Source organism: Castanea sativa, chromosome 1, assembly GCF_040712315.1.
Source record: "Castanea sativa cultivar Marrone di Chiusa Pesio chromosome 1, ASM4071231v1".
NCBI lineage: Eukaryota > Viridiplantae > Streptophyta > Magnoliopsida > Fagales > Fagaceae > Castanea > Castanea sativa.
The window spans coordinates 68487196-68514686 of NC_134013.1; the positions used below are offsets into that span (position 1 = coordinate 68487196).

At 31.9% G+C, this 27491-nt stretch overlaps 1 protein-coding gene across 1 annotated transcript; it reads left to right on the top strand.

The window, feature by feature from the left end:
• The first annotated feature begins 18749 nt into the window (after positions 1-18749).
• On the top strand, positions 18750-25531 carry LOC142615294 (potassium transporter 8-like). The gene is made up of 8 exons (XM_075788033.1): positions 18750-19291; positions 19405-19891; positions 19990-20043; positions 22510-22770; positions 22861-22913; positions 23534-23657; positions 23752-24006; positions 24246-25531. The coding sequence occupies exons 1-8, from the start codon at positions 19253-19255 to the stop codon at positions 25298-25300; spliced, it is 2328 nt and encodes a 775-aa protein (XP_075644148.1). The 5' UTR covers positions 18750-19252; the 3' UTR covers positions 25301-25531.
• The last annotated feature ends 1960 nt before the right edge of the window (positions 25532-27491 follow it).

Consider the following 27491-nt stretch of genomic DNA (forward strand, 5'->3'; position numbering starts at 1 on the left):
CACCAAACAGTCACCAAAGCTTTCTCGGCCATGGAAGACAATCATGGAGCTTTTGAATCCAATACCAACGAAGTTACCACGGGCAATGACCATGGCTGGCAAAAGGTCACGTATGCAAAGCATTAGAGGAAAGCCAAGCCAAATTCTTCTGATTTCGCCTCCAACAGAATCGTTTCCAACGAAGCTGTTCCTAGTGCTGACAACATTTTTTGGTCTCTAGAACAGCAATCGGCAATCCACCGCCTCCAAATTCTTGAGGCGTAGAGATTCGCCGTTGTTGTGGATGCCGATTTCGACGCTCCAGCCAGATCGAAGAACGAGTACGATAGCAGCGATGAGGAGAACGAGTGCGTAGTGGAGAATGGGAAGGCTGAGGAGGCCAAGAAAGTGAAGCCAAAGAAGCCAAAGGTTTCGGTCTCTAATGCGGCCGCGAAGATCGCCGCTGACAATCTTTTGGCTTTTCTCGTTAATATATCAGATAGTATGAGCAATTCAATTTCAAAGTTCATACATTTTTATTTTATTTTATTATTCCTTATGCATGTGAATGTGTAGTGAGAGAGGGATTTGGTTTGATCTGTTTGATTTTGGATTTCCAATCAATGTTTGGTTCCCAAGAAAACTAAGAAAAAAAAATAGAATCTTGAATATTATTATGTTTAATTTTTTTGATATTTGGTTCCCCAGAAACCTAAGGAAAAGGAAAGGTAACGGAATATTGAATATTATACTGTTTAGTGGGTATTGTTTTGTGGGTATTTGTGGGTTTATTTAATTTTAAATTTTAGATGGGTTTAATGGGTATTAGTGGATTTATCCATTTAGACCCATCTAATTAAATAACCAAATGGGTCTTTACCCATTTAACCCAAATATTCAAATGGGTTAGGTTAAGACTTATCCAAATAAGGTGGATAATGGGCGGGTTCATGGATATGGATAAAAATTGCCACCTCTACCCACCTCTCTTAACCTAAAATAAATTTGCTCAATTTGTTTTACTTTTTCTCTTCCTCATCATCTCTCAAGTAGTACGTTTGGAGTTTCATTTCTTCACAGCCGAAGAAAATGTGTCCTGTTCGAGGAACCCCAGCCTAGTCGAAACCCATCAAACACCGAGAAGTCCAGCCGAAACTGAGGCACTCTTCGAATCTCTCCCTTGCTCAGCTCCTGAATTTTCTGCCAAAGACTTTGCCTAGGTGAGAAGCAAATGATAGATCTGTGCCCAAATAATCTATAATAAAAACCCATAAATTTCGGCATGCCAACTTCAAAAATTGTATTCAACAGCTACAGTCAAATGTCCCTTATCCACAGATGCTAGACATAACCAATTCGAATTTCTTCTAACCCAAAACTCATGATAACATAAAATCCATAGTAATCAAAACCCATATTTCTTCTTTGATTTTTTTTTTTTTTTTGTTTTATGTGAAAAATCCATAATTTAATAATACCCTAATAAAAAAAATGGAACAAAGAAAGTGTCCCAAAAATCTGGAATTGATTTTCATTCATGGTGCCACCTAATAATGGAAGATAAAAACATTTAGAGATAGAGCAAGTGAGAGAGATAGAGATTGGGGATAACTTTGGCTGTTTAGTTCAATCCGCGTAGACTCAAGTGCAGTACACAAGGCGGAAGGAGGAGCAACCTGTGCTAACTCGATTTGTGTGTAAAGGTGGGAGAGGGTGAAAGTGGGAGGAGATGGAGAAATTATAAGGTCCAACGGATAATGTCACTTATTCACCATTTCATTAAAAAATTGCTAGGTCAGTAATCAACTCAACAATTTAAAGGTTCGGACTTTGTGTGAGATAAGCCATATCATAGAAATAAAAAATGGTTAGAAGAGAGAGAATGTCACACGTGGGAGAGGCATGTTATTGTTTTGAACATGGCAGCCTATGGGTTCTACCAATATGTCAAAAAGTTGAGTTAAAGAGTAAGAGACATAGCAAAGTTTTGGAACCAAGCAAGAAATTGATAGAGTTTCAAGTTATAGTAGAGATAGAGTTTTGAGATATGAGTTTGAGTGATGAATTTTGAGTTATGGGTTTTGAGTTTTGAGTTAGACTTAAACTAAATAAGCTAAAGTTTTGGCTTTATTTTTTATTTTTTTCCATCTGTCATAACCTATTACCTTAATAAATTTTAATAGCTCGTTTGCATGTATTTATATGCATGTTTAGAGTGTATTTAAAAAAAAATTAAAAAAAAACTATATTTTGTCTAATTATTGTTTAGTGTGTTTTTTTTAATAAAAATAAAACTATATTTTGTCTAATTATTATAATCATATGATCTATGGTCCAAGCCATTCCAACTTACTCTATGGACACTTTTAATCAATGACCGCTCCAGGAATTTTGTTTAGAGTGTTTTTTGGGAAGCATAAATTACACAATTTTATTTCTTTTTAGCCTTTAGGTAATTAGGTTTGATTCAATGCTATTAATTTCATTCCGTTCCGGCCAGAAAATACCGTGCCGGTAAAAAAATCGAAACAGTAACCCACCCTATTCCACTTGGAAAAAATTTCGAGTTATTCCGGTCTATTTCAGGTGTTTCATGGTGTTTCAGTAAATACCGACTGAAATTCAAGATTCAGTCGGCATGAAGTTTGTGCTAAAAAAAAAATTGTTCTTAAGATTAAAAAAAAAAAAAATTGCATTCTGTAAACCAAAAAACCTCAAAAGAAAAAAAATGAAAAGAAATGAAATGAACAAAGGTACCTGTATAGCTAAAAAAAAAAAATGTATTGAGAAATTTGAGACTCAAAACTTGAGAAGAGGCATTGCCGCACTGGTACTAGTAAAAGACACAGAAGTTACGAACAAGGAGGAAGGCAAAATGTAGATGTAAAAGTGTAGATGAAGATGTGATAAAATTTTAAAATATGAAGTATAAAAATCGAGGAGACAGAAGACGTGTGTGGTTAAGAATAAACAAGAAAAAATAATTAAAAATGAAAAGTAAGTAATATATGTCTGGTGAGGCAAAATAATACTATAATAAAAAAATAATAAAAGGTTGAAAATTGTGTTATATTGGACAATGTACTTAGTTGAAGGAATCAAGCTACTGCCCAGCTTGTAGTAGTTTTATTATAATTTTTTTTTTAGAGTTTAGTTCAATTTTTTTTTTTTGAGTTTTTCCTTTTTGCTTGAAAGACCCCAATATATTGTTAAGTTGCTCAAATTATGGACAAAATTTTAATTTTATTGGCATAAAAAAATTCAAGGTGATCCCCAATTTTTTTTAAAGGTAAATAAATATAAAATTCTAAATTATTATATATAAATTTGTTTTTTCAGGTCAGGGACCACTCTGGTAATAAGGTGGTGCCGCCACTACTTTTAATAGTCCTAAGGTCCTATCAAAATATGTAATAATTTGGATGCATTATATAGAAAACTTTAGTGGAACAAAATATTCCAAACGTAAATATCTAGCTTGGAAGGCTTGTGATAACCTTTGCCGTCATAAGAGTGCTGGAGGTCATTGGTTTTCAAAAAAGCAAAAAATATCAACATAAGTTACATATGATCTGCTTTAAAAAAATAAATAACCCTTTATCACCCATATTTTTTCTTCCATTTGCCTAAATTCAGGGTTTTTAAAAATATTTTTACTTTTTTTTCAAAAAAAGTAAAATTACTTTAACGATTTTAATCGCATCATATTTTGTACTTTAAATTATTTCCGTTTTAAACTATTTAGTAAGGTGTTCTTTGGAAAATCAACCTATGACTCTATGAGAGCCCCTCAATTATATTAGATGTACAAATATTTAGTTTTAAGTATATGTTATTTAAGCTTAACAGCAACAAGCAAAAATCATAGTCTTTATAAAAGTTGTAATAACACTATAGTGTTACCACCGCGCACCCTTGGTGTGGTCTAGGAGGGAGCTTCACACACATATATACTTAGATCAGGCTAGAGTAGAAATTCTATCTTGTATAAAAAAAAAAAAAAAAAAAAACATTATAGTGTTCAAACAAATTGTTTATAGACAAAAAAATAAATAAAAAAAAGAAGTAAAAATCATTACACTCAGATAAGTTTAAAAAATGAGTAATGTCATAGTTATAAACTATTTTACAACATTTTTACAAACTATTGATGTGACTAACTTCTTATTGGTTTTCAACTTGGCCCACCATTAACATCACTTTTTAATTTATCAATAATCACTTACTACATCAGTAGTTTATAAAAAGTTTTTACAAATTTTATATCTCTAGCATTATTCTTAAAATATTGATTTAGAGGAAGAAATATGTTTTGAGAGCCTTAGTGAAATAAATTATCTTAAATTGGGATAATCAAGTTATTACAACTTTCTACTTTGAGTGACATAAGTTAAATACTTAATAGTTTTCTCAAAAAATTGTAAATAAAAAAATTACAAAAAATTGTATATACCTATTGCAAATTAAATAAAAAAATTTACAAATTAAATAGGTATATACCTATTGCAGTAAAAAATAAAAATTGTAAACAAATATTAAAACGCAGTCTTTGTGCGTATATTATGAATGAGAAATGATATGTCCACAACATTTTTACAATATTTTTATAACAAATCTTAAGTGGCAAGTTGTTACTGGTTGTTATTATTAGGGTAAAAAAGTAATCTTAGTATTAGGTTCAAATTTGAACCAATTAACTACCTATGATTTGTTATGAAAATATTGTAAAAATTTGTAGACGTAGCATCTCTCGTTATGAAAACAATAAATACAATAAAAATTTGATAGAACCTTAATAAGATAAAGGAGGCAATTAATTCATCATAAAAGAGTAAAAGACGACAAGTGAGCTACTGATCATCATGAGGAAATATCTTAGAATATTAATGAGATTAATTAATTAATTAATGAGGCTCCACTAACTATACTAATTATTTACATTAATTGATATTTGGGATAAAAAATTATTTCTGTAAAAAGAAACAAGTGGTTACAACTTATTAAAGTGCATTATAATGTGATGACCCAATATTGGGTCTTGTATTATCATTCAGAAGCTTTACAGCAAAGGTTGTTTTGTTTTCTAAGTGATAATAATTTATTTTTAATTTAATGGTTACAATAATAAGGGAGGAGGGTTTTGAACCCTATTCTTTTTTAAGGAAAAGAGGGTTTGGAACTCTGATTCTCTTCATTAAAAAAGAAAATGATATAATGATACTCAGTTATAAGGTTCTTGGCTTTAAGTAGTCAATTTTTGTTCCATTCAAAAGGAAAACTTTTATATTTATTTATTCGGGTCTAATGTTTTTCGGTTACAATTAATACCATTATTAAATGACATGTTATATATGAATAAAGCAAACAAGGGGGAAAAAAATACACAATCATAATGAAAGAGGTGTTTAGACCAAAAAAAAAATTATTTATCTACATACCAATTGAAATTTAGATGTGTAAAGTTGTAATTTACAACTATATTTTATGTTGGTTTTATTTCATGACAAAAAGTGTTGTAATTACTTTAATTTTGTTCCTTGTATTTTGTGGGATTTTATTGTATTAGGTTTAGTATTAAGCTAGTGAAGAATCGAGCATGAAATGAAGATCGGTGTAATTTTGCAACTAGCTCGTCAGAAGCTCGTGAGTAAAGGTTCATGTGAAAAGGCCAAGTGAGAAGCATATGCTAGAAGCTGAAGAGTCAAGCGCCAAGTTGCATTTTGCGAGTACTTTGCAAGACAAACTATCTCGCGAGGTACCCGCGAAACTCTCTGCCTAGAAAATTTTAAGTGTAATTTTCTTACCTTTCACCCATACTATATATATCCTCATTACTCACAACTATATTTTACAACTATATTTTATGTTGGCTTTATTCCATAACAAAAAGTGTTGTACTTACTTTAATATTGTTTCTTGCATTTTGTGAGATTTTATTGTATTGGGTTTAGTATTAAGTTGGTGAAGAATCGAGCATGAAATGAAGATCGGTACAGTTTTGCAACTAGCTCGTCAGAAGCTTGTGAGTAAAGGTTCTTGTGAAAAGGTCACGTGAGAAGCACATGTTAGAAGCTGAAGAGTCAAGTGTCAAGCTGCATTTCGTTAGTACTTTGCGAGACAAACCATCTTGCAAGGTACCCGCGAAACTCTCTGCCTAGAGAATTTTAAGTGTGATTTTCTTACCCTTCACCCATATTATATATATCCTCATTACCCACAAAAGTAAAGGAGAATGTTCAAAGAGAAAACCTTAGATAGGTTTCTACAACACAATGCACCCACCTTTTAGAGAGAGAGCTACTCATCCTTGAGTGAGAATCTCTTTGTAGTCTCTTCTTTTTCCTCTCTCCCATTGTTATACCTTAAGAGGAAATTTATACCCAAACACAATCCATACATTTTCAGAGTGTAAAGAGTGTTTTGGAGCTTGGAAAACATTTGATATTTGCCAAAAGAAGCTGGTAAGGCTTGGCGGATGCAATCGGGCGGTATTGCAGGATCTAATAAGCTAGTGAAGACAAGACTCCGAGAAATCCGTTGATAGCTGGAGCTTGGAGGGCTCAAGTACATTGGATAGATTAGGCTTGGAGGGTCTTTTGTTATTCGTATATTCCAACTTATTCACTAGTGGATCGATTTCGATTTGGAGGGTCGTAGAGAGGTTTTTTGCTGAGTTATTCGATTTCCTCTTTGGTAGCACGTCTTAGTATTATCTTGTGTTTGTATATCTCTTCCCTTACACTTTAATATTTACATATATTGTTGCTTGCTTGCTTATGGCTTAGAGTAGTAGTTCCAGTGATTGCGTTTCGTTTACTCTTGTTCCGCACTTAGATAAGTTAGAGTAAAAACAATTAATCCGTAATTTTAATTTGAGGTCTGGACAAGCTTGTGTGTTTTCACAAAAATTTGAGCTTTCAAGATGAATAAATTGAAATGAGAAGAATGGACAACAGTTTAACCTGAAGTGAAATGGAAGGTAATGATTCATACATATTAACTAATATGTACAAAATTTTCTAGCCATTCCAGCTATAATAAATGAACTGGAATTATCAACTTTTATTAATAGATCAAACAAAAAAACAAAAAATGTAACAAACATAAAGTCAACAGATTACTCATTGACACACATAGACTTATTAAATGGAAGAAATGTGCAAACAACATTTACATGTGCTCATAATCATAAACACAATTCATATGTAATTTGTAATTATAATAAATAACTGAGAGAAAGAAAGATATTCTACTTACTTACTAATTACCTAACTTATCAACAACTTTGGTGTCCTCTGCATCCATTTCTTTTATTAAAAAAAATAAAAAGTACGTTTTGCATTCATGAACGCCACCTCTTTAGCAATATGATAGGTGTTGTCTTGATCTCTTTTGACTTTTCACCTCTCTAACTCCTACCAGACCTAGACAGCAATGGGCGAAAACCTATCGGAGCAATGCTAGGTATAGATACGTCCCCCCATCCCCCTTCTCCAAAAAAAGTAATGAACTAAAGATGTGTTTCAAAGCATCTTGAAAAACTATGTGCTAATATGTAGTCTCTAGTCTTGAAAAAAATGTGGTTTTTTAATTGTATCTGAAACGAAAACAAGTGCGTGCATTTCCTTATCAAAGCTTTTGAACTAACCCTTTTAGGCACGAAGGGCATTATGAGGATGTATTTCATCAACCAAGCACCCATATTGATATGTTGAATTGTTACTATTTATTTGTCATTATTTTTATAAAATATTTTAAACTAAATGACAAAACTCAATCCACATGCATTGTATTAATTATTGACCCCAAAGAACTACACCCATCTATACATATATAAATAATACATTATGTGTCTACTTAACCAATCAAATACTTTGAAAATCTCTAATTTTGCTATTTTTTTAATCACTAACTTTATAATAAAAGGTTATTATAACATAATAACAATATACACACATGTAACAAACCCTCTATATAATTCCTAATTATTAAATTATATAAAATTATATTATATTTATATTGTACACACACACATTCACACAAATAAAATTATAACAAAAATTAATTAATAAATAAATAAATAACACACATAATCAATATCAAATACACACTCACACATATAATATATAAATTTATAATAAAAAGAGATATACCTACAACTTACAAACACTCACTCTTTACTCTTAAAGTCAAAGATACGTATAGTCAAATAGAGAAAAGAGATTCATAAGAGAGAGAGAGAGAGAGAGAGAGAGAGAGCTATAATTTATATTGTTGGTTGTTTTTGGGATAGATTGATCTATGTCAGAGTGTGCAAAATTATTTTTAAGGGTAAATTGAATTAATTAAATAGAATATATATATATAATCAAGTAAGGGGGCTTGAACCCCTGAAGCACAGGTAACACCGTCCCTGGTTGTTAGACTTCTTACAAGTGACTTTCAATCACGGCTTTAAATGTGAAGAGTTTGATGAGTCAGTGATATTAATCAAATCATCTATATAACAATCTTCTTCCTCTTCTTTCCACTTTTTCCCCTCTTCAAAAGGAGGTAAATGAAATCTATGTAACATATGATTTAATTTTATACAATTGAGTTGTCAAAGTTGGTCCCAACAACCTTTTACATTGTATTTACTATTTACTTATTCGGATGTTGGAGGGAAATTATTACGAAATTTCCAACTTGTGAGAACACAATATGGAAAAAAACACATGTCAAAGAAAAAGTAATCACACGCACAAGACAGTATTTACGTGGTTCGGCAATTTTCCTACGTTCACGGAGTTGCATGAATTTCACTATTATCGGGGAAAAAAATACAAAGTGCGGCAGTACAGTTTTTCTCATTCTCAAAAGCGACAATAACAAATCCTAATCACAAAAACAACGTTTTCTACATCCTGCGCACAGGATTTACGGATTAAGCCTCAGAAAATCTTCCATTAAAAACTATGCAACATTATTCGGGTCGGGTCGAGTCATCAACCGAATCAAACATAACTAGGCTCCACAAAGCCCAACAGATGTTACTCTTCTTACATATGACTTTCAATCACGACTTATTATTTATTTGAGCAAGACTTAGGTACAGTATTTAGGTACTGTTCCTTAGGTTCCCATTTTAAGATTCTGCCATGTGAATTTTTTCTCATGGGATGAAAGTATATTTTTTAGTTAAGTAGCCACATGGTAGAATTTTAAGATGATAACCTAAGGAACAACTTCTAAGGTACTATATCCAAATTTTGTCTTTTTTTATTTTTTATTTTATATACATTGATAGTTGGGGCTCTTGGGGGTGAGAGAATATGAGCCCTGAATGTCTGATGAAAACATGAAAAGATATTAACTAATTGAGCTATATCTCAGACTTTAAATGTGAAAAGTTTGGTGACTACACTTATGACATTGTTGCCTATGAGGATAACCATGGTTGGACTCTAACTCCAAACAAATAAACAAATAGTTGGGCCCTACCTTTTTTTTTTTTCTTTTTTTTTTCAAAAACGTGAAAAGTTTGAAATATAAATCTCCCCCTAAGAGTCCCCAATCATCAAATCAGACGGCCTATACTAGACAACCGGAACCTTCCAAAATGATAGTGACTAAAAATGACTTTCTAACAAACATACAAGCATTAAAATACAAAGATGACCCATACTACTGAATCTGATAATAAAAAGAATTGTGATCTGGCTCCAGATTGAAATAACCAAATCTCAATCTTTGATGTAAGAACAAAGCATGGTCAGCATTAGATCTCTTTAACTTAACTAGCATAGCATCCTTAAATTATTGTGTCACATTTTATGGGGCAACCCCTAATAATAAGTAACATTAATGTTTTATGGGTGCTTCCACGTAAGGTTCAACGATTTAATACTTGAAAGCAAAATAGCCAAATCAGTGGGTCTATGCACGAACAGAATAAAACCCGGATTCCATGGACTCACGAGCTTGATCTTAATTCGTGGGGTATGGGTGAAGTTCGAATTTGTGTCATATAATTGGCCTTAAGTGAGTCAGCTTATCATTTATATAATTTGATAATGACTTCTTCTTTTGCATCATTTATAGATCCTTACTTGTAGGTAAGTGATGCACATGGCTAGATCCTATATGCATCAGTCTCTCTTACTACATTTAATATGCTCGGTTGTTTCTAGGACCATGGGTATTACTAAGACTTTTTTTTTTCTGTAGTGAGTAGAGTCGGTGACTACACACGCGAGACCCTTTTTTCTATATATATATATATATATATATATATATATATATATATATATATAACTATATATCAGTGTATTTCTTAAATAAATAAAAAATTAAACTTAAAATTGAGGTACTCCTAATTGTTTATATAGCACAACTCAATCTAGTAACATTTAATGTTAGATTCAACACACGTTCACATAACTTATATCCACCTAATTCAAAGTAACATCCAATGTGAGATCCAGCACATGTTGGCATAACTTATATCTACCTAATTCAATTCATAGTACATATTAATTTATAAATGGATCTAGTCTAAGTTTAATTATCGGGTTCCATAAATTTTTTTTTAATAATTGGGTTATGGGTTGAATTGTTAGTTTTAATATAATGAATATTTGTAAAAACTAATGAATGAGTATTAAAAGTATATACTTTTTTTTTATATACAAGATAAAATTTTTACTCTAGTATAATCTAAGTGTATTTGTATGTGAATTTTCCACCTAGAGACTTGAACCCCAACTTTTATCCCTCCAAACTCCACAACATAAAAAGCAAAACAACAAGATAATATACACAAGGAGAACGTGTAGGGCAAGGGCATTAACTAGTAGTGGGAAGTCGTCACGCTTTCGACAAAGCGATGTGTCGAAGGCTGGCTGATTGGAATCTTAACACTTGTTTCGCTCCACATTCGGCTTGACAACAGCATCCATCATAAAATTGTCTCATATTCTGTCTCTCTTTTCCACTTAACCTTTCATTTTGTTTGCACAAATAAAGCTATTGACACATCTTATTATACACACTGTTTTTAAATTAAAATGGTGAATTCAAAGACATGATTTCAATTTCAAATTTACGATTTAGTTGAATAAGAGTGTGTAATAAGGTGTATATAATAGTGCGGACTGAGTTCAAGTTACATTATTTAATGATTTTTAGTTACACATGATATAATTTTAGGCAATGTTATGTTGTTTAATAATTTTTTACTGAATTCATATTTTGAAAATTTCATAATTTGATTACATATTTTATATGTTCTTAGTATATATGTCAAATTTCAGACTAATAAGATATTATTTACCATTTAATTTATAAACTCATATTTTATATATAATTTTAAACTACAAAAACTTAAAATTTAAATATTTGATTGATGAAATGATTATTGATTTTTTATCATCTTGAAAATTTGCAAGCATAAAGAGTATTAGAAAGAAGAAAAAAAAATGTAATCTTAAAACACAAATCCTAACCATTGAGATTGTTGCGAGAGAGCACAATTAGTGTTGGGATCGAAGCCGATAATTGACGACGAAGAGAACAATCTGTTGTTCTCTCTCTGGCTAAAGATTTGAATTTTTTTATTTATAAAATATTTGGGTGTTTTTTGATAAAAACTAGGCAAAAGAGATTTAAGTGATAATCAGTACTGTCATCACATTGGATTGAATGAAAGTTTGAGAGATCAAGTTTGTTCCCCGTGAAAAATATGTTAAGTTGAGGAAGAGTGAGATGTGATTGCAGTTAAGTTCTTATAGGGAAAAATGATGTATATGGTGTAGACACTAGACAGTAGAAGAAGGAGAATAATATACTTTACCTAATATTAGTGGCGGCAATTTGTGTTTGTCGATAGTGACCGCACCGTCACGTTAAGCCATGAGTAATTAGATATATGGGGTGACTCGAATCCTACCTATTTTGATAACTTGTTAAGAATCCTTGACCCTAACACAACTTATTTATTAAATAAGTTAACCCAACACGACACGCTTAACTTAGCTAATTAACAAGTTATATAAAGGTCAATACAAATTACCTATTTAATAACCTGTTTGAATAATAGGTCATACCTAAGTTGAATAAGCTGTTATCATTTTCTATATATTTAAAACTCATAGTGACAAATGACTTATTTAATAATTGAAAAAATGGGCCCTTTTAACTCAGTTGTAATTGTAGTAATAAACATATATATATATATATATATATATATATAGTAATTACAACCATAAATTAAGCAATAATAACAAAATTTAATACTTTTATAAGCTAAACGAATCAATCGAGTTTGCATGTTGTCATGTTAAACATAAACATGACCTATTTCTTAAACGGATAAACCCTGTTGACCAAAATATAATCCGAACCAGTTTAGTCTCAATCAATGACCTATTTATAAACAATTTAGTCGTGTCAAGTTTGTGAGGTGTGCCAGATTTTGCCACCCCTATTTAATATTACTAAATAAATAAACATTGAAGATGAAGGAGAAGAATTAATTGGATTCAAAAATATATATATATATATTTTTATTGTGTTCACTTTTGGTATTTTTTAAATCTAAAAACTCTTTATTAACTTAGTTACTTGGTCTTGACGGAAGTAATAATTTCAAATCACTTTTAGCAACCCAATTTGTCAAACCTCAAAATGTCTTTGCAGAAAAAGTGCTCTACTTCCTACAACAATCTTAGACAGGAACTTAATTAAGGGATATAATTCCTTATAGGTTAAAACCAAGTGCACATCCAGGCTCCACCAAAAAATTCAATATCCACGTCAACATGACTTGAAAATATAAGTAGGATTCTATTTTTTTTTTTACAAAGGAACCGAAAATGGATTCTATGGGTCACTGCCCTAGTCTCACTTTATAAAGAAAGATGGTAACATGTGCTTATTATCATGATTGCTTTGTACACCTAACACGAGTTATTGCCATGATTCTTTTGGTGCACTTTGGAGTTTGGACAGTGTCAAAGAAGGTAACATGGCTGAGTTGATTTCCATGTAAATTTGCTTTTTCTCATGGACAGTGTTGAATAATCTTAGGCTTCCCACGTGACACATTTTAATGAAGAGTTGAAGCTAATCCTGGCATGTCTTTTGGTTTGGGAACCTAATGCTATTTGTTTTGGCTAATAGTACCAGTAAGAAATCTAGTGGTTCAAGTTCAATGAAGGGCGTGATATATTTTCCTCCTTAAAAGAGGGCATCTGATGCTAATATGATTTGCTTTTTGTGTAGGCACAAACTTGTAGGATTTACTCATAAGGCCGACTAGCAACAAAAAAGAAAAAGAAAAAAAAAGAGTAAGTCAGTGTGGGTTTTAATTAGGTCAATTGGTGTATTTTTTGCCGTCGAATAAGATATTGGGGTTCAAATCATACTTACACAAAAAATTAATTGATGTCTAGTCTAATAATAAAGAACAATCATTAGAACTGACGTTATATATTAAAATTCTATGCTATTTATAAAAAAAATAAAAAATAAAAGTGAACTATATTCAAAGAAAAGAAAGGAAAAAAAAAAGTGAACCATATTTTTGATGCAAATCTTTTGGATTGATTCGAAGATTTCCCCTCTTAGTCCAACTAAAAAAAGGTAGTCTAAAAGTGTTTCATGACCTTTATACCAAATAATAATCAGTAATATAGTTTGGGTTTGAGTCATATTATACATAAAACAATAGTTTTTTTAATAATAGAAATATAAAACAATGGTAGTTGGGAACACATGGTGGATTTAATCTGGTGAATCCATCTTTATATTATCCTCTGAAGTCTGTTCGAATTTTCTGTCTGTTCTCCATGTCCCAAGTAAGCATAACCTACATATGCCTTAATCAGCTCAAAGGTCAAAAAGTTCATTGCCATTTTTTAATAAAAGTTCATTGCCATTTAGCAGCACGCGTTTGAATTTTATAATCTTGAACGCTAATTAAAGAAACATATTTGAAGGAAAACTAGCTTAATACCTTACTAATAATTAAGAGGGTTGATTAAGTAGTGAAAATAGATAGCCACTAGTATACCCCAATTATTTTCGACAACATCTTATGTTATTTTATCACTATATATTCCTCCTACAAATGTTAATGTTTCAAGTCGGTTATTCAAGTATTACAGGTGAAGTGGCAAAAAAATAATAATAATTTGAGCAACATACATCTTGGCGAAATATGTTAAGTATGATGAAGCAGAAGCTCGTCAGTTTCTTTGGGTTCGTCTAGACGGTGCCGGTCACGCTCTGGCGACGCGATGGAAGCGATAACTCACTCAAAGGGTCACCGGTGTGGTGTCTGCCATAACGCCTCCGATGCCAAAGTTAGTATGAAAGAAGGTGGCGGTCAAAATGTCAAAAATAGTTCAGTATATGTTGTGATTCTGTGTGTACCTCGTATTAGTGTCGTGAGGGCTTTATATATCCTTCTGGACTATAGCCGTTGTGGTGTTAATGTCTCCCTTGATAACGTCGTTGGCGGAGTAATGGGTTTTAATGCGTTTCCACCGGCTCGTCCAGCTGGTTTTGCAACGGTCCGGGACATTATTGGCAGCATTGAATGGCATTTAACGTTCTCGCCAATGACGCAGATAATCCGTCAGGTTCGTCATGGCTAACCTCGTTCGTATTCAACTTCGTCAGTCCCATCAAAGTAGATAATTTTTGATAAGTAACTTTGATAAAAGAAAATCTATTGCTGTTTAAATCGGCTGTAACTTAAGATGTATTAAATTTATTTTCTTCTTAATAAAGTTATGATCTTTCCACTAAAAACAAAGAAGAAGAAAAAAACTAAAAGAAGAGTAATTTAAAATCCTTTTTCCGTGACTGGTTCACTTGGCAACATGACCAAAAATATCTTGCTTAACCAGAGTTGATGTTTCCCTTTTGACACGTTGGGTTACTGGATTTCTTAGTAGAATATTCTGGATACATTATCGAATATATGCTCTATTAAAAAATAGTCCTTCGTTAAGATGAGATATGAAAAGAAATGTTCAAATTTCAGAAATGAATTCTAGTTGTCAATAGGTTTTAAAAAAAAAAAGATATGAAGCCAGTGAGGGAGGGGGAGGGGTAGGGTTCGAATTACAAACATAGAACACCACAAAAAAATGTCATTACTGTTAAACTATCATTTGAACTCTAAATGAAAAAAAAAAAAAAAAAATTTCTAGTTATTACTTGAGTGAATTAAATTTTGTTTATAAATTTTGCTTATATATACCTTAGTACATTACTAGTTGGTAGCCAATGCAATGCACTAAGAAGTTTAACATTTTTTTTCCTAAATTTGAAATTTGATAATTATGATATTTTTCCTATAATTATGATGGTTATTAATAAATATTTTTTATGATTGTTTTAGGACAAAGTTTAGTTACAAAATTGGTTATAGCCTTAGGCTACAACCTTACTTAATAAAATGAACATTATTATATATTTTGAAAATTTAACCGTTGAATCATATGTTCTTTACGTTCTTAATACATATGTCAAATTTTGTATTAATCGGATATTATTTACTATATGATCTATAAGCTTATATTTTATGTATAATTTTAAACTTCAAAAACTTGCAATTTAAATATTTTATTAATGACATAGCTATTAATTTTTAATTTTCTAGAAATTTTGCAAGCATGAAGTATATAAGAAGAAGATATAATCCAATAGTAGATTTGTCAAAATTCATTTATAATAAAAAGGTATTTATTGAGTAAGGCTACAACCAATTTTGTAGCTAAACTTTATCCTTATTTTTATATATGGAACTATACAATCTATTATTAGGCATTTATTATAATTGTTTATGTATATAGACAATATAGATAGTTATAATAAATTCTTAATAATAGATTATATAGTTCTATTTATAAAAATAATTATAAAAAAGATTTATTAATAACCATCATAATTATAGAAAAAAAAAACTATCATAATTATCAAATTTCAAATGGCTGCTTTATAGTTGCAACACAATTTGACCAATTTTGGATATGCTATATTCAGAAATGTTAGGAGATACTTTAATCAAGTGATCTCACAAGAAGTTGTTATTAATCTACTCCCATTGGTATTTTGTTAGGGGGAGCTCTTTACCCCTCAATACTTCTCCCAACTTAATTGATAATATATATTACAATGAAATCTATATTTAGAATAAAATATAAATATATAATCCATTATAAATTTATTGAATATATTATATTTGAATTATAAATAAATATTTTTGATTAATTCATACCCACAAGTTAATCACATGTTGGCCACTTGTAGTAATACTGACTTTATATTGTTTACCTATAGTTTGAAAAAGTCACTTTACCCCTCTCGAAATTGTTTCAACCCACCTCAATACTTTTATCGTTAAAAACATTTTAAAAATAATCAAGAAATCAACATCTAAAAAGAATATTTATATTTTTAAAAAATTTAGAAAGCTTGGCTCAACAAGATTAGCATCTATCATATCGTGCTCCCCACTTTATAGTTCTACTTAACTTGTACATACAAAGTTGTTTGAGTTTCTTTATCTACGATTACAAATTAAGAACCAAAAAAAGAGTTTCAGAATAAATAGATGCATCGCCATTCGAGGAAGTTCAACCTTCTTAAACTTCAAATTTGAAATTTTTGATAATTCTCATAGACTTTATTTAGAGTATTTTTGTAAATTTACATAGGCTTTTGCTAAGTTCAAAAGCACAAAAGTACATTCTTTTTCTTTTTCTTCTTCTTCTTTTTTTTTTTTTTTTGAAAGACACAAAAAGCTGTCTTTTTATTCATGTTTAAAAAAAAAACAAAAACAAAAACAAAAACCACGAAAGTAGGTACTGATTGAACTAAAAATGAGAGTCAAAATAAGTGCGTAACAAAATGTCACAATATTTTCATAAAATTTTTGTTTTTAGTTGTGATGGATAAGGGTCATAATTGGTCAAACTCGACAACTCTGAGGAAGGTGACGAGAACAAGAACTTCGCCATAACTTGTTTTCAGTTGTAGTTGCCATAAAAGAAGACTACACTCTACACCATATATTCAAACGCTCTAACAAAGCGCCGATGAAAAGTACAAAAGGAAAAATAACCAATGCGAAATTATCAGATAAGAACTTTTACTTGTACTTAAAACAGGAAGAAAAAAAAAAAAAAAGCACATAATGTGTCTAATGATTACACCAAAAAACAAAAAGTAACAAACCATGATCATAACTAACAACAAATCCACCACAATCACGACACCAAATCTTTTACCAGCGAGGAAAAGATTAAAAAAAAAAAAAAAAACCACACAAAAATCGCAACAGCATCCTTTACAGTCTTAATTCCCCCAAAACTCCAACAACAACATGTAGTGCACTCTCGGACAACCGCCACCACCTCCACATTCACCAAGTGACCGATTGATCTCCTAACCCACCCATCCTTCGGGAGAATAGGGTGCTTTGGAATCAATCTTAGATTTCACAATGGTGAGATAAATTTTTTCTTGTTTTGCTCATAGATTAGTTTTCTTTTATGTCTTATATCTTAAGAATGTTTTTTCTAACAGGAAAATGTGAGGTGGGTTATGGCTGCATTACGAAGTCAACCTTGAATGGATGAAATAATTACTTTTCAAACCACAGATATGCCAAGTGAAATCGGCCCAAACAACAGGTAAGTAGCATATAATTATCCATTCTTAAACTAGTTAAAGCAAGCCTACTATGCTTTCAATCCATTAGACATTATCCTAGTTGTGGACGAGTTTGTCAGGATAAAAACTTGTATGACCTCAAGACTATAAATCTGTATCTATATCATATGCAAGCACGGAGTATTGAGGCTTGTTTTGCTTGAATAATGCTATAAACACAACAAAATTTATAGTATTTTTTTTTTTTTACGAAAATTGAGTTATGATAGTTTTCATTGATTTTCTCACTGATATAACTTTATCATCTAATATTATCAATCATGCTATTTCAACTGTTGTCAAATGTTTATAAAAAAAATTTGTGACTCCTTCCACCACCATAAGGTAGGCGGTGGATTCCTAGTCATCAAAAAATTTAAGAAAAGGCTGCAAATGTACCAGATCATTAAACTTGTCTAAATGGGAAAGTAGTGCAAAAAGTGAAGCTCTAATTGATCTTGACTCAGATTAACAAACAATCATTTCATAAGTTAAAAATTGAATACAGTTTGCTATCCTAAATTCTTTAATTAAATTCAATTTCTTCAAGAAATATTTTTTTTTTGCTAATATTTTCAAGGAAGATAATATTGTGTGCGCTGCATTCTTTAATTGACTAATATGTTAAAATTTAATTGAGAAATAGAAGGTATAGAAGTATAGTATCTAAAAAATTGTACCTACCTATATTTTGTCCTTTTTGTTAAAAAAAAAAACCTTGTATGCACTGCTCTTGATTGGTAGCAAGGTAATTTGTTTATAAGTGAAGTCATTCACTCAATATATGAACCGTGTGATTCACATTTGGCTGTCTATGTCATTGATAAAAAGCCGTGTAAAAGCTTGTCATCTCACTAGGAAAAGTTGCTTTCATGGATTAGTAAGTTAAAATCAGTCACTGCATGGTCAGTCATTGTTAGGTGCTATGAAAGAACTTCAGTTAGTGCATGCTTCGTTTTATACATGTACAGATACACTCACCACTCTTTATATATATGAAGTAAAAAAAAAAAAAAAGTTTCAAACATATCTCTTTCATTCAACGCCAAGTGGAGAAAGCTAACAAAACCTCTCCAAAATATTCCATCTAGAATCTGAACTAGGACAACAAACTGAGCCACCACAAACTCATCATGTAGTTCACAGAGTCACACCAAAACTTAAAAAAAAAAAAAAAAAAAGAGAAAAGAAAACCCCATATTTTATATTTTTAGCTCTTATTCCAACCACCCTTTCCTCGTTTCAATACCTTTCTCTATGTTCGTTTATGGTGTTTCGTGTATGTTCTTGATTTGTCTACGTTGGTTGGTCGTTTTTCCTTTTTTCTTTTCTTACTTTGGTGTTTTTTGTGGTTTGGGGGGGAATAAATATGTTGGTGGGTCTCGAACTACTTTTTTGCACTCTCACTAAAAACAAATCAATGTCATCTAAATAATAAAGCTTATTGTTTTTGTTTTATCTCTGGCTTGTTTGAACTGGGGGAGGGTGTTAATCCATTTGGGTCATCCTTTATTTTCCTTTAACTTGTTCAAAAAATGTACTTTCTGTGACTCTAAGACAGGCTAGCATGGATCTTGAAGGTGTAATCCGTAGTCATCCAACCAAGGTAAGGCATGTGGCACTGTGTGGAAGTGTCAGCGAGTTTTGTCTTCCTCAGAAATCTCAGACTTTCTGATGATTTTCTTGTTTTGTTTTGCTGTTTTTTGTTTTTTGTTTCAGAAAGATTCATGGAAGACAGTGTTAACATTGGCTTATCAGAGCTTAGGTGTTGTCTATGGAGATTTAAGCACTTCTCCTTTATATGTGTACAGAAGTACTTTTGCTGAGGATATTCACCTTTCAGAAACTAATGAGGAAATATATGGTGTTTTGTCTTTTGTGTTCTGGACAATTACACTTGTGCCACTATTCAAGTATGTGTTTATCGTGCTTAGAGCTAATGATAATGGTGAAGGTGGGACTTTTGCTTTGTACTCATTGCTATGCCGGCATGCCCGAGTCAGCTCATTGCCCAATTGCCAGCTTGCCGATGAGGAGCTATCTGAGTACACCAAAGATGGGATTGAGTCCAATAAGAGGAATATTGGGTGGAGATTGAAGTTGACATTGGAGAAGTACAGAGTGTTGCAAAGGTTACTGCTTGTTCTGGCTTTGATTGGGACTTGTATGGTTATTGGGGATGGGGTGCTTACACCAACAATTTCTGGTATTAATTGGAAGGTTATGACATTTCGATTTTGGTTTTGAGTTCTAAGCTTGGGATGCCACTAATCGAAAATTCTTTTGGTATTTTTCATTGTGTAGTTTTTTCTGCTGTGTCGGGGATGCAGTTTCCCTTTCCAAAAGAGCAGCACAGATGTAAGTACTTCCTTATATAGTGGCTGGTGTATTATGTTTAATTTCATTAATCCATAGTCATTAGTCAACAATCTATCATTTTGTTTGAGGAAGATAAATTTCTTCTATCTGGTTGATCTTCTAGTTGAGTTGCAAATAATACTTCTAGTAATAATCACTGTTGCTCTTTAGAAGTATAGATATGGAATTCTACAGATTTGAAGATAGCTTAGACAGAATTCTAGTAATAAGTAGTGGCCACTGAGTGATACCAAGTTCTTATGGGTTCTCTTTGTGGGAGAATTTATTTATTTTTAGCATCTATATCCCATGTAATCATATATTCTGTGAAGAAGAAGACTAAAGAAGCAAATCAAAGTTAGGTATCAATCTTGATTCTACTGTTATATATTCATTGCTTAAATGATATATGAAATATCAAAAACCTATTCTTTCTCCTTTTTTTTATTGTACAGATGTGAAGTTAGTGGCCAGGTTAGGAGCATGCATTATTGTGGGTCCCTACGAATATAATTAAAACAAATTACTTGCTTAAATCAAAGTCAAATCACTATCAAATTAATAAGAAAATTAGATTAATGATGTGGAAGGTCAAGTCGATGACGCCTTATTTATATTAAAGATACTAATTGTGGCTAAAAAGAGGAGCTGAAACTGATAAATTAGAAGATTTTGATATAAAGTTTTACCTTTTATAAAGTTAAGCTGTCAATGTTAGGCCAAAAAAAAAGTAGTTGAGTTTGGATAAGTCTCCAAATAATAGAAGATTATATAGAATAGTGTAGGCTTCAGCTTATCTATTATATTCTTTAACTGGAATTATGACTTATATTAGACAAGTCAAATTAAGTTAGAGCTATGACTAAATTCCCCCATGAGGCTACATAATCATGACCATGGTGTCAACCAAGCCTTGACCTACTTGTTGCTGTCCCAAGCATTTTAGTGGATGACATACCAAAATGCAATCATCATCATCATCATTCTTTTATCAACTTCAGCCTCTATGGTCTAATCATCTCCTTCAGTCACTATGTATGATATCTGAAGATATCTATTGCATTTCCACTTTCTAAATTTCCACCTGTTCTTCCATTGTCCGTTCTTTTGTCTATCATAGATTCAATCAGTTTATTTGCCCTACTAGTGGGCTGATATCTACAGCCTCTTTTGTTGGTCATGCTGTCTCTAATTCCTGGCCTTTGCAACTAGTGACCAATGTGTTCCCCACCATCTATCGTGGTATCACAGAGTTACCTAATTGATTGGACTTTGAGAGGCCATTTGATGAAATTAAACAACTGAAGATGGGGTCTAACAGAGCAATTAGGTATATGTTTGTTGACATATTCTAGAATCACTAGGGTTGAGAACATTCTTTTTTTTTTTTCCCTATCTATTCAAAGGTGGTGCTTCTTTATTCACATTTCAAAAAGTTTTTAGCAACAAAAAAAACTACTTCAAAACAAGGGGTAAAATTTGATTTGAGTGAAAGTTAAATTGGAAATGGCACAATTTTATAGAATTATGTCTATACTCATAACTAATACAAAAGTATATACATCCATCGTGTTGGTTTTAGATTCATAGTCAATCTCTGCATTGATGGTTGACAGTGAGTTCACCAACTATTTGCAATCAAGATTTGTAGATTAGTTTTTTTCAAGCGGTAATAAGAAATTTGTGCGGAAGAGCTGAATACGGGTCAAAGTGTTTCAATTCTTAGACGGCTAATAAATTAATAATTATCATTTAGGAAGGATTTCCCCCATATGGGATATATCTACAATTGTGGCAAGTGCTTTCAGAATCATCCAATGGCAACAGGGAAAGTTATACATTTAAGAAGATAATCTTTGCACACATGCTTTAGGGAAAACCGAGAGAAGGCAGATCTATCTGTATTCCCTGTTTCTATAAATGCACTTATTACGGAGTTTTGTTTTCATTTTTCATATTATCTTCTATATTTCCAAAGAGGCACCCGAACCTAGGTACACAAGAACAGCGTGTGGAGAGACCCTTAAGTCTCCATTGAGCATAGTTATGAGAATTTACAACTTCAGTTGTTACTTTGAAGTCCATATGTCCATATTAAAATTTCTTCTTTATTTGTTATACCAGTATAATGATCTTGATAAAGCAGGTAAGATGTCTCTCTCAACTGCTAGCCTCAAGAAGTAAACTAGTCTAGCTTTGAAATGAGTTTGATCATTTAGTTGATTATTAACAATGTCACCAGAAAAATTATAAATCAAAGATGACAGTACACCAGTAAATCTTTTATCAACTAAAGGAACTACTTCTTGACAAAATGTAGTTCCATTTGTTTCTTCAGAAGCCACATAATCTTATTTTCTATGTAAAGTCATAAGGTTGATTGGGGATATGGTTGATGCTAGCAGAATATGATTATTATATACCTGAGCATTAGATATTCCCTCAAAGTTCAATGATATTCTGCAGATGTTGAAGTCCCAGTTGCTTGTATAATACTGGTCTTCTTGTTTGCTCTCCAGCATTATGGGACCCATCGGGTAGGGTTCCTTTTTGCACCTATCGTGATTACATGGCTTTTTTGCATCAGTGCTATTGGTGTTTATAACATCTTCTGTTGGAATCCATATGTTTATCAAGCACTCTCTCCGTACTACATGTACAAGTTTTTGAAGAAGACACAAAGCAAAGGTTGGATGTCCTTGGGTGGAATACTCTTGTGTATAACAGGTACAATAATACATACAGTGAACTGTGTTGTCTAGCCATATAACAACAGGAATGTTTTTCCCTTTTAGTTCTAATTTGTCAACATTTCAGGCTCAGAAGCTATGTTTGCTGATCTTGGACACTTTTCACAGTTGTCAATTAAGGTACATTGATCTGATTCTTTGTTTGCTGGACAACAAGTATCTTAAATTTGCAAATGATATTTTCATACATATTCTTAATACAGTCATATGCATAGCAACCAGAGATTTGAATCTGAAAATAATACTAGGTCCATCTACCATGAGATGCTATAGCTCATTATTTACCTGAATGCACTGTAATGCCAAGAGTTTTGAAGCTCAGTGGCATTGTCTGGTTTCCTTTATAAGGAGAACTTGGGTTCAAATTCCGTCTCCCCTATTTGTTTAAACAAATGCATTATAGAAAAGAAAAATGAATGAGGACATTGAAGTGGAAGATAGGTAAATGAAGTTTTTGATAGTCGTGTTTCTAATATTGCATATGAAAATTAGAAGCATGATTAATATCCAAAAGTAGGTTTACTTCAAACAAAGTTTCAATTTGACTAGACCGGCTTCTCCTCTAGCATATTTTTATGCATGAAAAAACAAGACTTGTGTTAGTGTGTGTCCATGTTTTTTCACTAATTGACTAATTTATGTTCATATTATTATTCGTGGTAAACTATTACACAAACAATTTCTATCAAAAACCACCACAATTTAAGCTACTTGTTTAACAAAAAGCGACTTTCCTGCAGATTGCTTTTACCTGTATTGTTTACCCTTCCTTAATCCTAGCATACATGGGACAAGCTGCTTATATTTCTAAGAATCATGATATTGCAAAAGTGCACCCAATTGGATTCTATGTCTCTGTACCTGGTACGTGCATTTTAGTGATCTTTAGAGGAAGTAATGAAATTTAACTTTTAGATTGGGGCTTTTCAAATTTGAAGTGTTGATCATACTGTTCCAGATAAAATAAGATGGCCAGTTCTGGTCATAGCCATACTTGCAGCAGTGGTGGGAAGCCAAGCCATCATCACTGGAACTTTCTCCATAATCAAACAGTGTTCTGCTTTGGGTTGCTTTCCAAGGGTCAAACTTGTCCACACATCATCTAAGAAGCATGGACAAATATATAATCCAGAGATCAATTGGACATTAATGCTGTTATGCTTGGCTGTTACCATTGGTTTCAGGGACACTAAACGCATGGGAAATGCAGCAGGTACTTCTGTCCACATCAAAGTTTTTTTAGTTCTTGCATACTACAAACATATATATATGTGTGTGTGTGTGTGTGTGTGTGTGTTACAAAGTGTCTCCTTTCTTTTCATTGTTTGGATCCTTCAGTTGTGTCATTCTTTTTTAGCTTATAACACCAAAATGAGTTGTAATTATGATCTTGATGCTTTATAAGCTCTAATCACCACCATTCTTATAGCAACATCTTCTTTTTATGATCAGGTTTGGCAATTATAACTGGCATGCTTGTAACCACCTGTCTAATGTCTCTAGTTATAGTCCTATGCTGGAACAGGAGTATCTTCCTTGCCATTAGCTTTATATTCTTCTTTGGCTCCATTGAAGCACTCTACTTCTCAGCATCGCTCATCAAGTTCCTTGAAGGAGCTTGGGTGCCCATTGCCCTCTCATTTATCTTTCTAATTGTTATGTATGTTTGGCATTATGGCACACTCAAGAAATATGAGTTTGATGTTCAAAGCAAGGTATCCATTAACTGGCTCCTCGGTCTGGGTCCTGGTCTTGGAATTGTGCGGGTTAAGGGGATTGGTCTAATTCATACTGAGCTTGTTTCTGGGATCCCAGCTATTTTCTCTCACTTTGTCACCAATCTCCCAGCTTTCCACCAGGTTGTAGTCTTTCTCTGCATCAAATCTGTCCCAGTGCCACATGTTAGGCCTGATGAAAGGTTCTTGGTGGGAAGGGTTGGCCCAAAGGAGTACCGGCTCTATAGATGCATAGCACGCTATGGATATCGTGATATTCAAAAGGATGACAATGAGTTTGAAAAGGATCTTGTTTGTAGTATTGCTGAATTTATTCGGTCAGAGAGACCAGCTGTATGTGTTGTGGGAACGGAAGATACAGAGAATGGTGAAAAGTTGACAGTTGTTGGGACTTCATCATCAAATGTAGAAGGTATTAGATTGTGTGAAGATGATGGAAGCATTTCAGAAATGGTAGGTGCTTCTGAGTTGAGGGAGATTAAGCCCCCGGAAATGCCTAGGAAGAGAGTGAGGTTTGTTGTGCCAGAAAGCCCACAGATTGATATGGATGCAAGGCAGGAGTTGAGGGAACTGATGGAAGCAAGAGAGGCAGGATTGGCATTCATAATGGGGCACTCATATGTAAGAGCAAAGAAAGGATCTAGTTTGATGAAGAAAATTGTGATTAATTTTGGTTATGATTTCTTGAGGAGAAACTTTAGGGAGCCAACTTTTTCTTTGAGCATTCCTTATGCATCTACTCTAGAGGTAGGGATGATCTACTATGTTTAATAGTGATTATCCAGTATAGTTTTGTATTTTGTGTTTTTCTGTTCTGCATTTGGGTCATTGTAAATGGTAGATCAAAGTGCTTGTTTTCTATTGCCCTCCCCTCCAAATGCAAGGGCAAAGTGCTTATGAATCTAAGGTTTGACTTACATATGGCAAACCATGTATGGAAGACCGGCACAGCCATTTTTCAGTTTGAGTTTCTACAATCTATGTGCAACCTGATATTGAATCCGGCTTATACCAAAATGAAACCTTTTGGTTTCTTAACTTATAAAGAACAATCATTATAAAACTAACACAGAGATAATAATCGTATCGAAATTCATAATAATAATATATATATATATTACTAAAAACTGAAGCGTTGCGTTTAATGCTGCTGCGGTCACGTTGAGCTACATCAGCGTCCACGTCATTTTTTTTCTTTTCTATTTTCTTATAATTATTTTTTTATTTTTTTATTTCATATTTATACTTCTCCAACCTTTCTTCCTATCATACATTTTCATCTCCCCACTACTTTTCCAACCTTTCTCTTTCTCCTTCCCTCACCTTCTCATCTCTCCACTACCCTCTACATTAATATCATTCTTCATCTTTCCCTTCATCTTCCTCTATTTTTGCCTCTTCTTATTCACACTCTCTTACTATAAATTTGTCACTATCTATTTCATGTTATGCATATTTCCTTTACAAAAAAAAAAAGGTTCTCTCTCTCTCTCTCTCTCTCTCTCTCTCTCTCTCTCACACATACACACACTCATATTTTGGGTGGATTTTTATTTTTTATTTTTTTTTGCATCTTCGCTTTAGGTTGATAATTTTTTATATTCTTTAATCTACTTTAGGTTAATGCGATTCAGTTTTGTTTTTTTTAATAGTTGTTTTTTTTTCTCTCTCTTTGATTGTTAAATATTATCCTATTGCGTTATAAAAGATTAAATATAAAAATATAATATTATCTTACTACATAGCATGATTTGGATAATTTAATTTGATAGTTATTGTAATTTGATAGCATGATTTTTATAGTGCTCAATTTAGATGTTAAACTATGAGACTTTAATCATTTTTGTTTATTTTTAATTCCTTTATAGTGGACAAAGTACTCTTAATAATTGTATTAGAAATATTCTATAATGTCATTTATTTAGAGAAAATCAAAGGTTGGCTAAACAATAATTATTGGATGAGAGACAAATTTTATTTTTTGCATACTTTAATTATTATTATTATTATTTTATAACAATGCATGTATAGAAATTTAATTCTTAGATTTTGCTAATAATTGTTTATTTGATAATATGTTTTGGATGGCCAAAATTACAATTTCTACAAAGAAAATAACCTTAGTAGATTATAAATAACAAATTGTTTTCCTAATTGGTCCAATTAATCATAGCTAAGTTTTATTAATTTTTTTAGTTACTTTTCTCAGTGTTTTGGATTGTAAGTAGAAAAAATAAGTTTGAGAAAGTTTGTTTAAAACTAAAAGAATAATTTCCAAATTTTATATTCTTTTTAATGATTTTCAAAATGTTATAAATAAATTTTATTAAAAAATAAATATTTTTTGTTAACTTGCCTTTTGAAGTTATGAGAAAAATGTATTTTTTTCATTCTAGTATGAGAAAAATTATTGAATTTATGATTTATGATTGTTCTTATATTACATTTATGATTAATACTTATAATAAATAAAAATATAATTAAAAAATACATTACTCTTTATTAAATTAGTTTAAATTGTATAAAAAAAATTTAATATAACTACCATAAAAATAATTATCATGCGCAACGCGCAGGTTCGCGGCTAATTTATATATTACTAAAAGCTGAAGCGTAGCGTTTAATACTGCTGCACTCACGTTGAGCCACATCAGCGTCCACATCATTTTTTTTTCCTTTCTATTTTCTTATAATTATTTTAATATTTTTTTTATTTCATATTTATACTTCTCCAACCTTTCTCCCTTTCATACCTTTTCATCTCCCCACTACTTCTCCAACCTTTCTCTTTCTCCTTCCCTCACATTCTCATCTCCCCACTACCCTCTACATTAATATCATTCTTCATCTTCCTTTATTTTTGTCTCTTCTTATTCACACTCTCTTACTATAAATTTGTCACTATCTATTTCATGTTATGCATATTTCCCTTACAAAAAAAAAAGGTTCTCTCTCTCTCTCT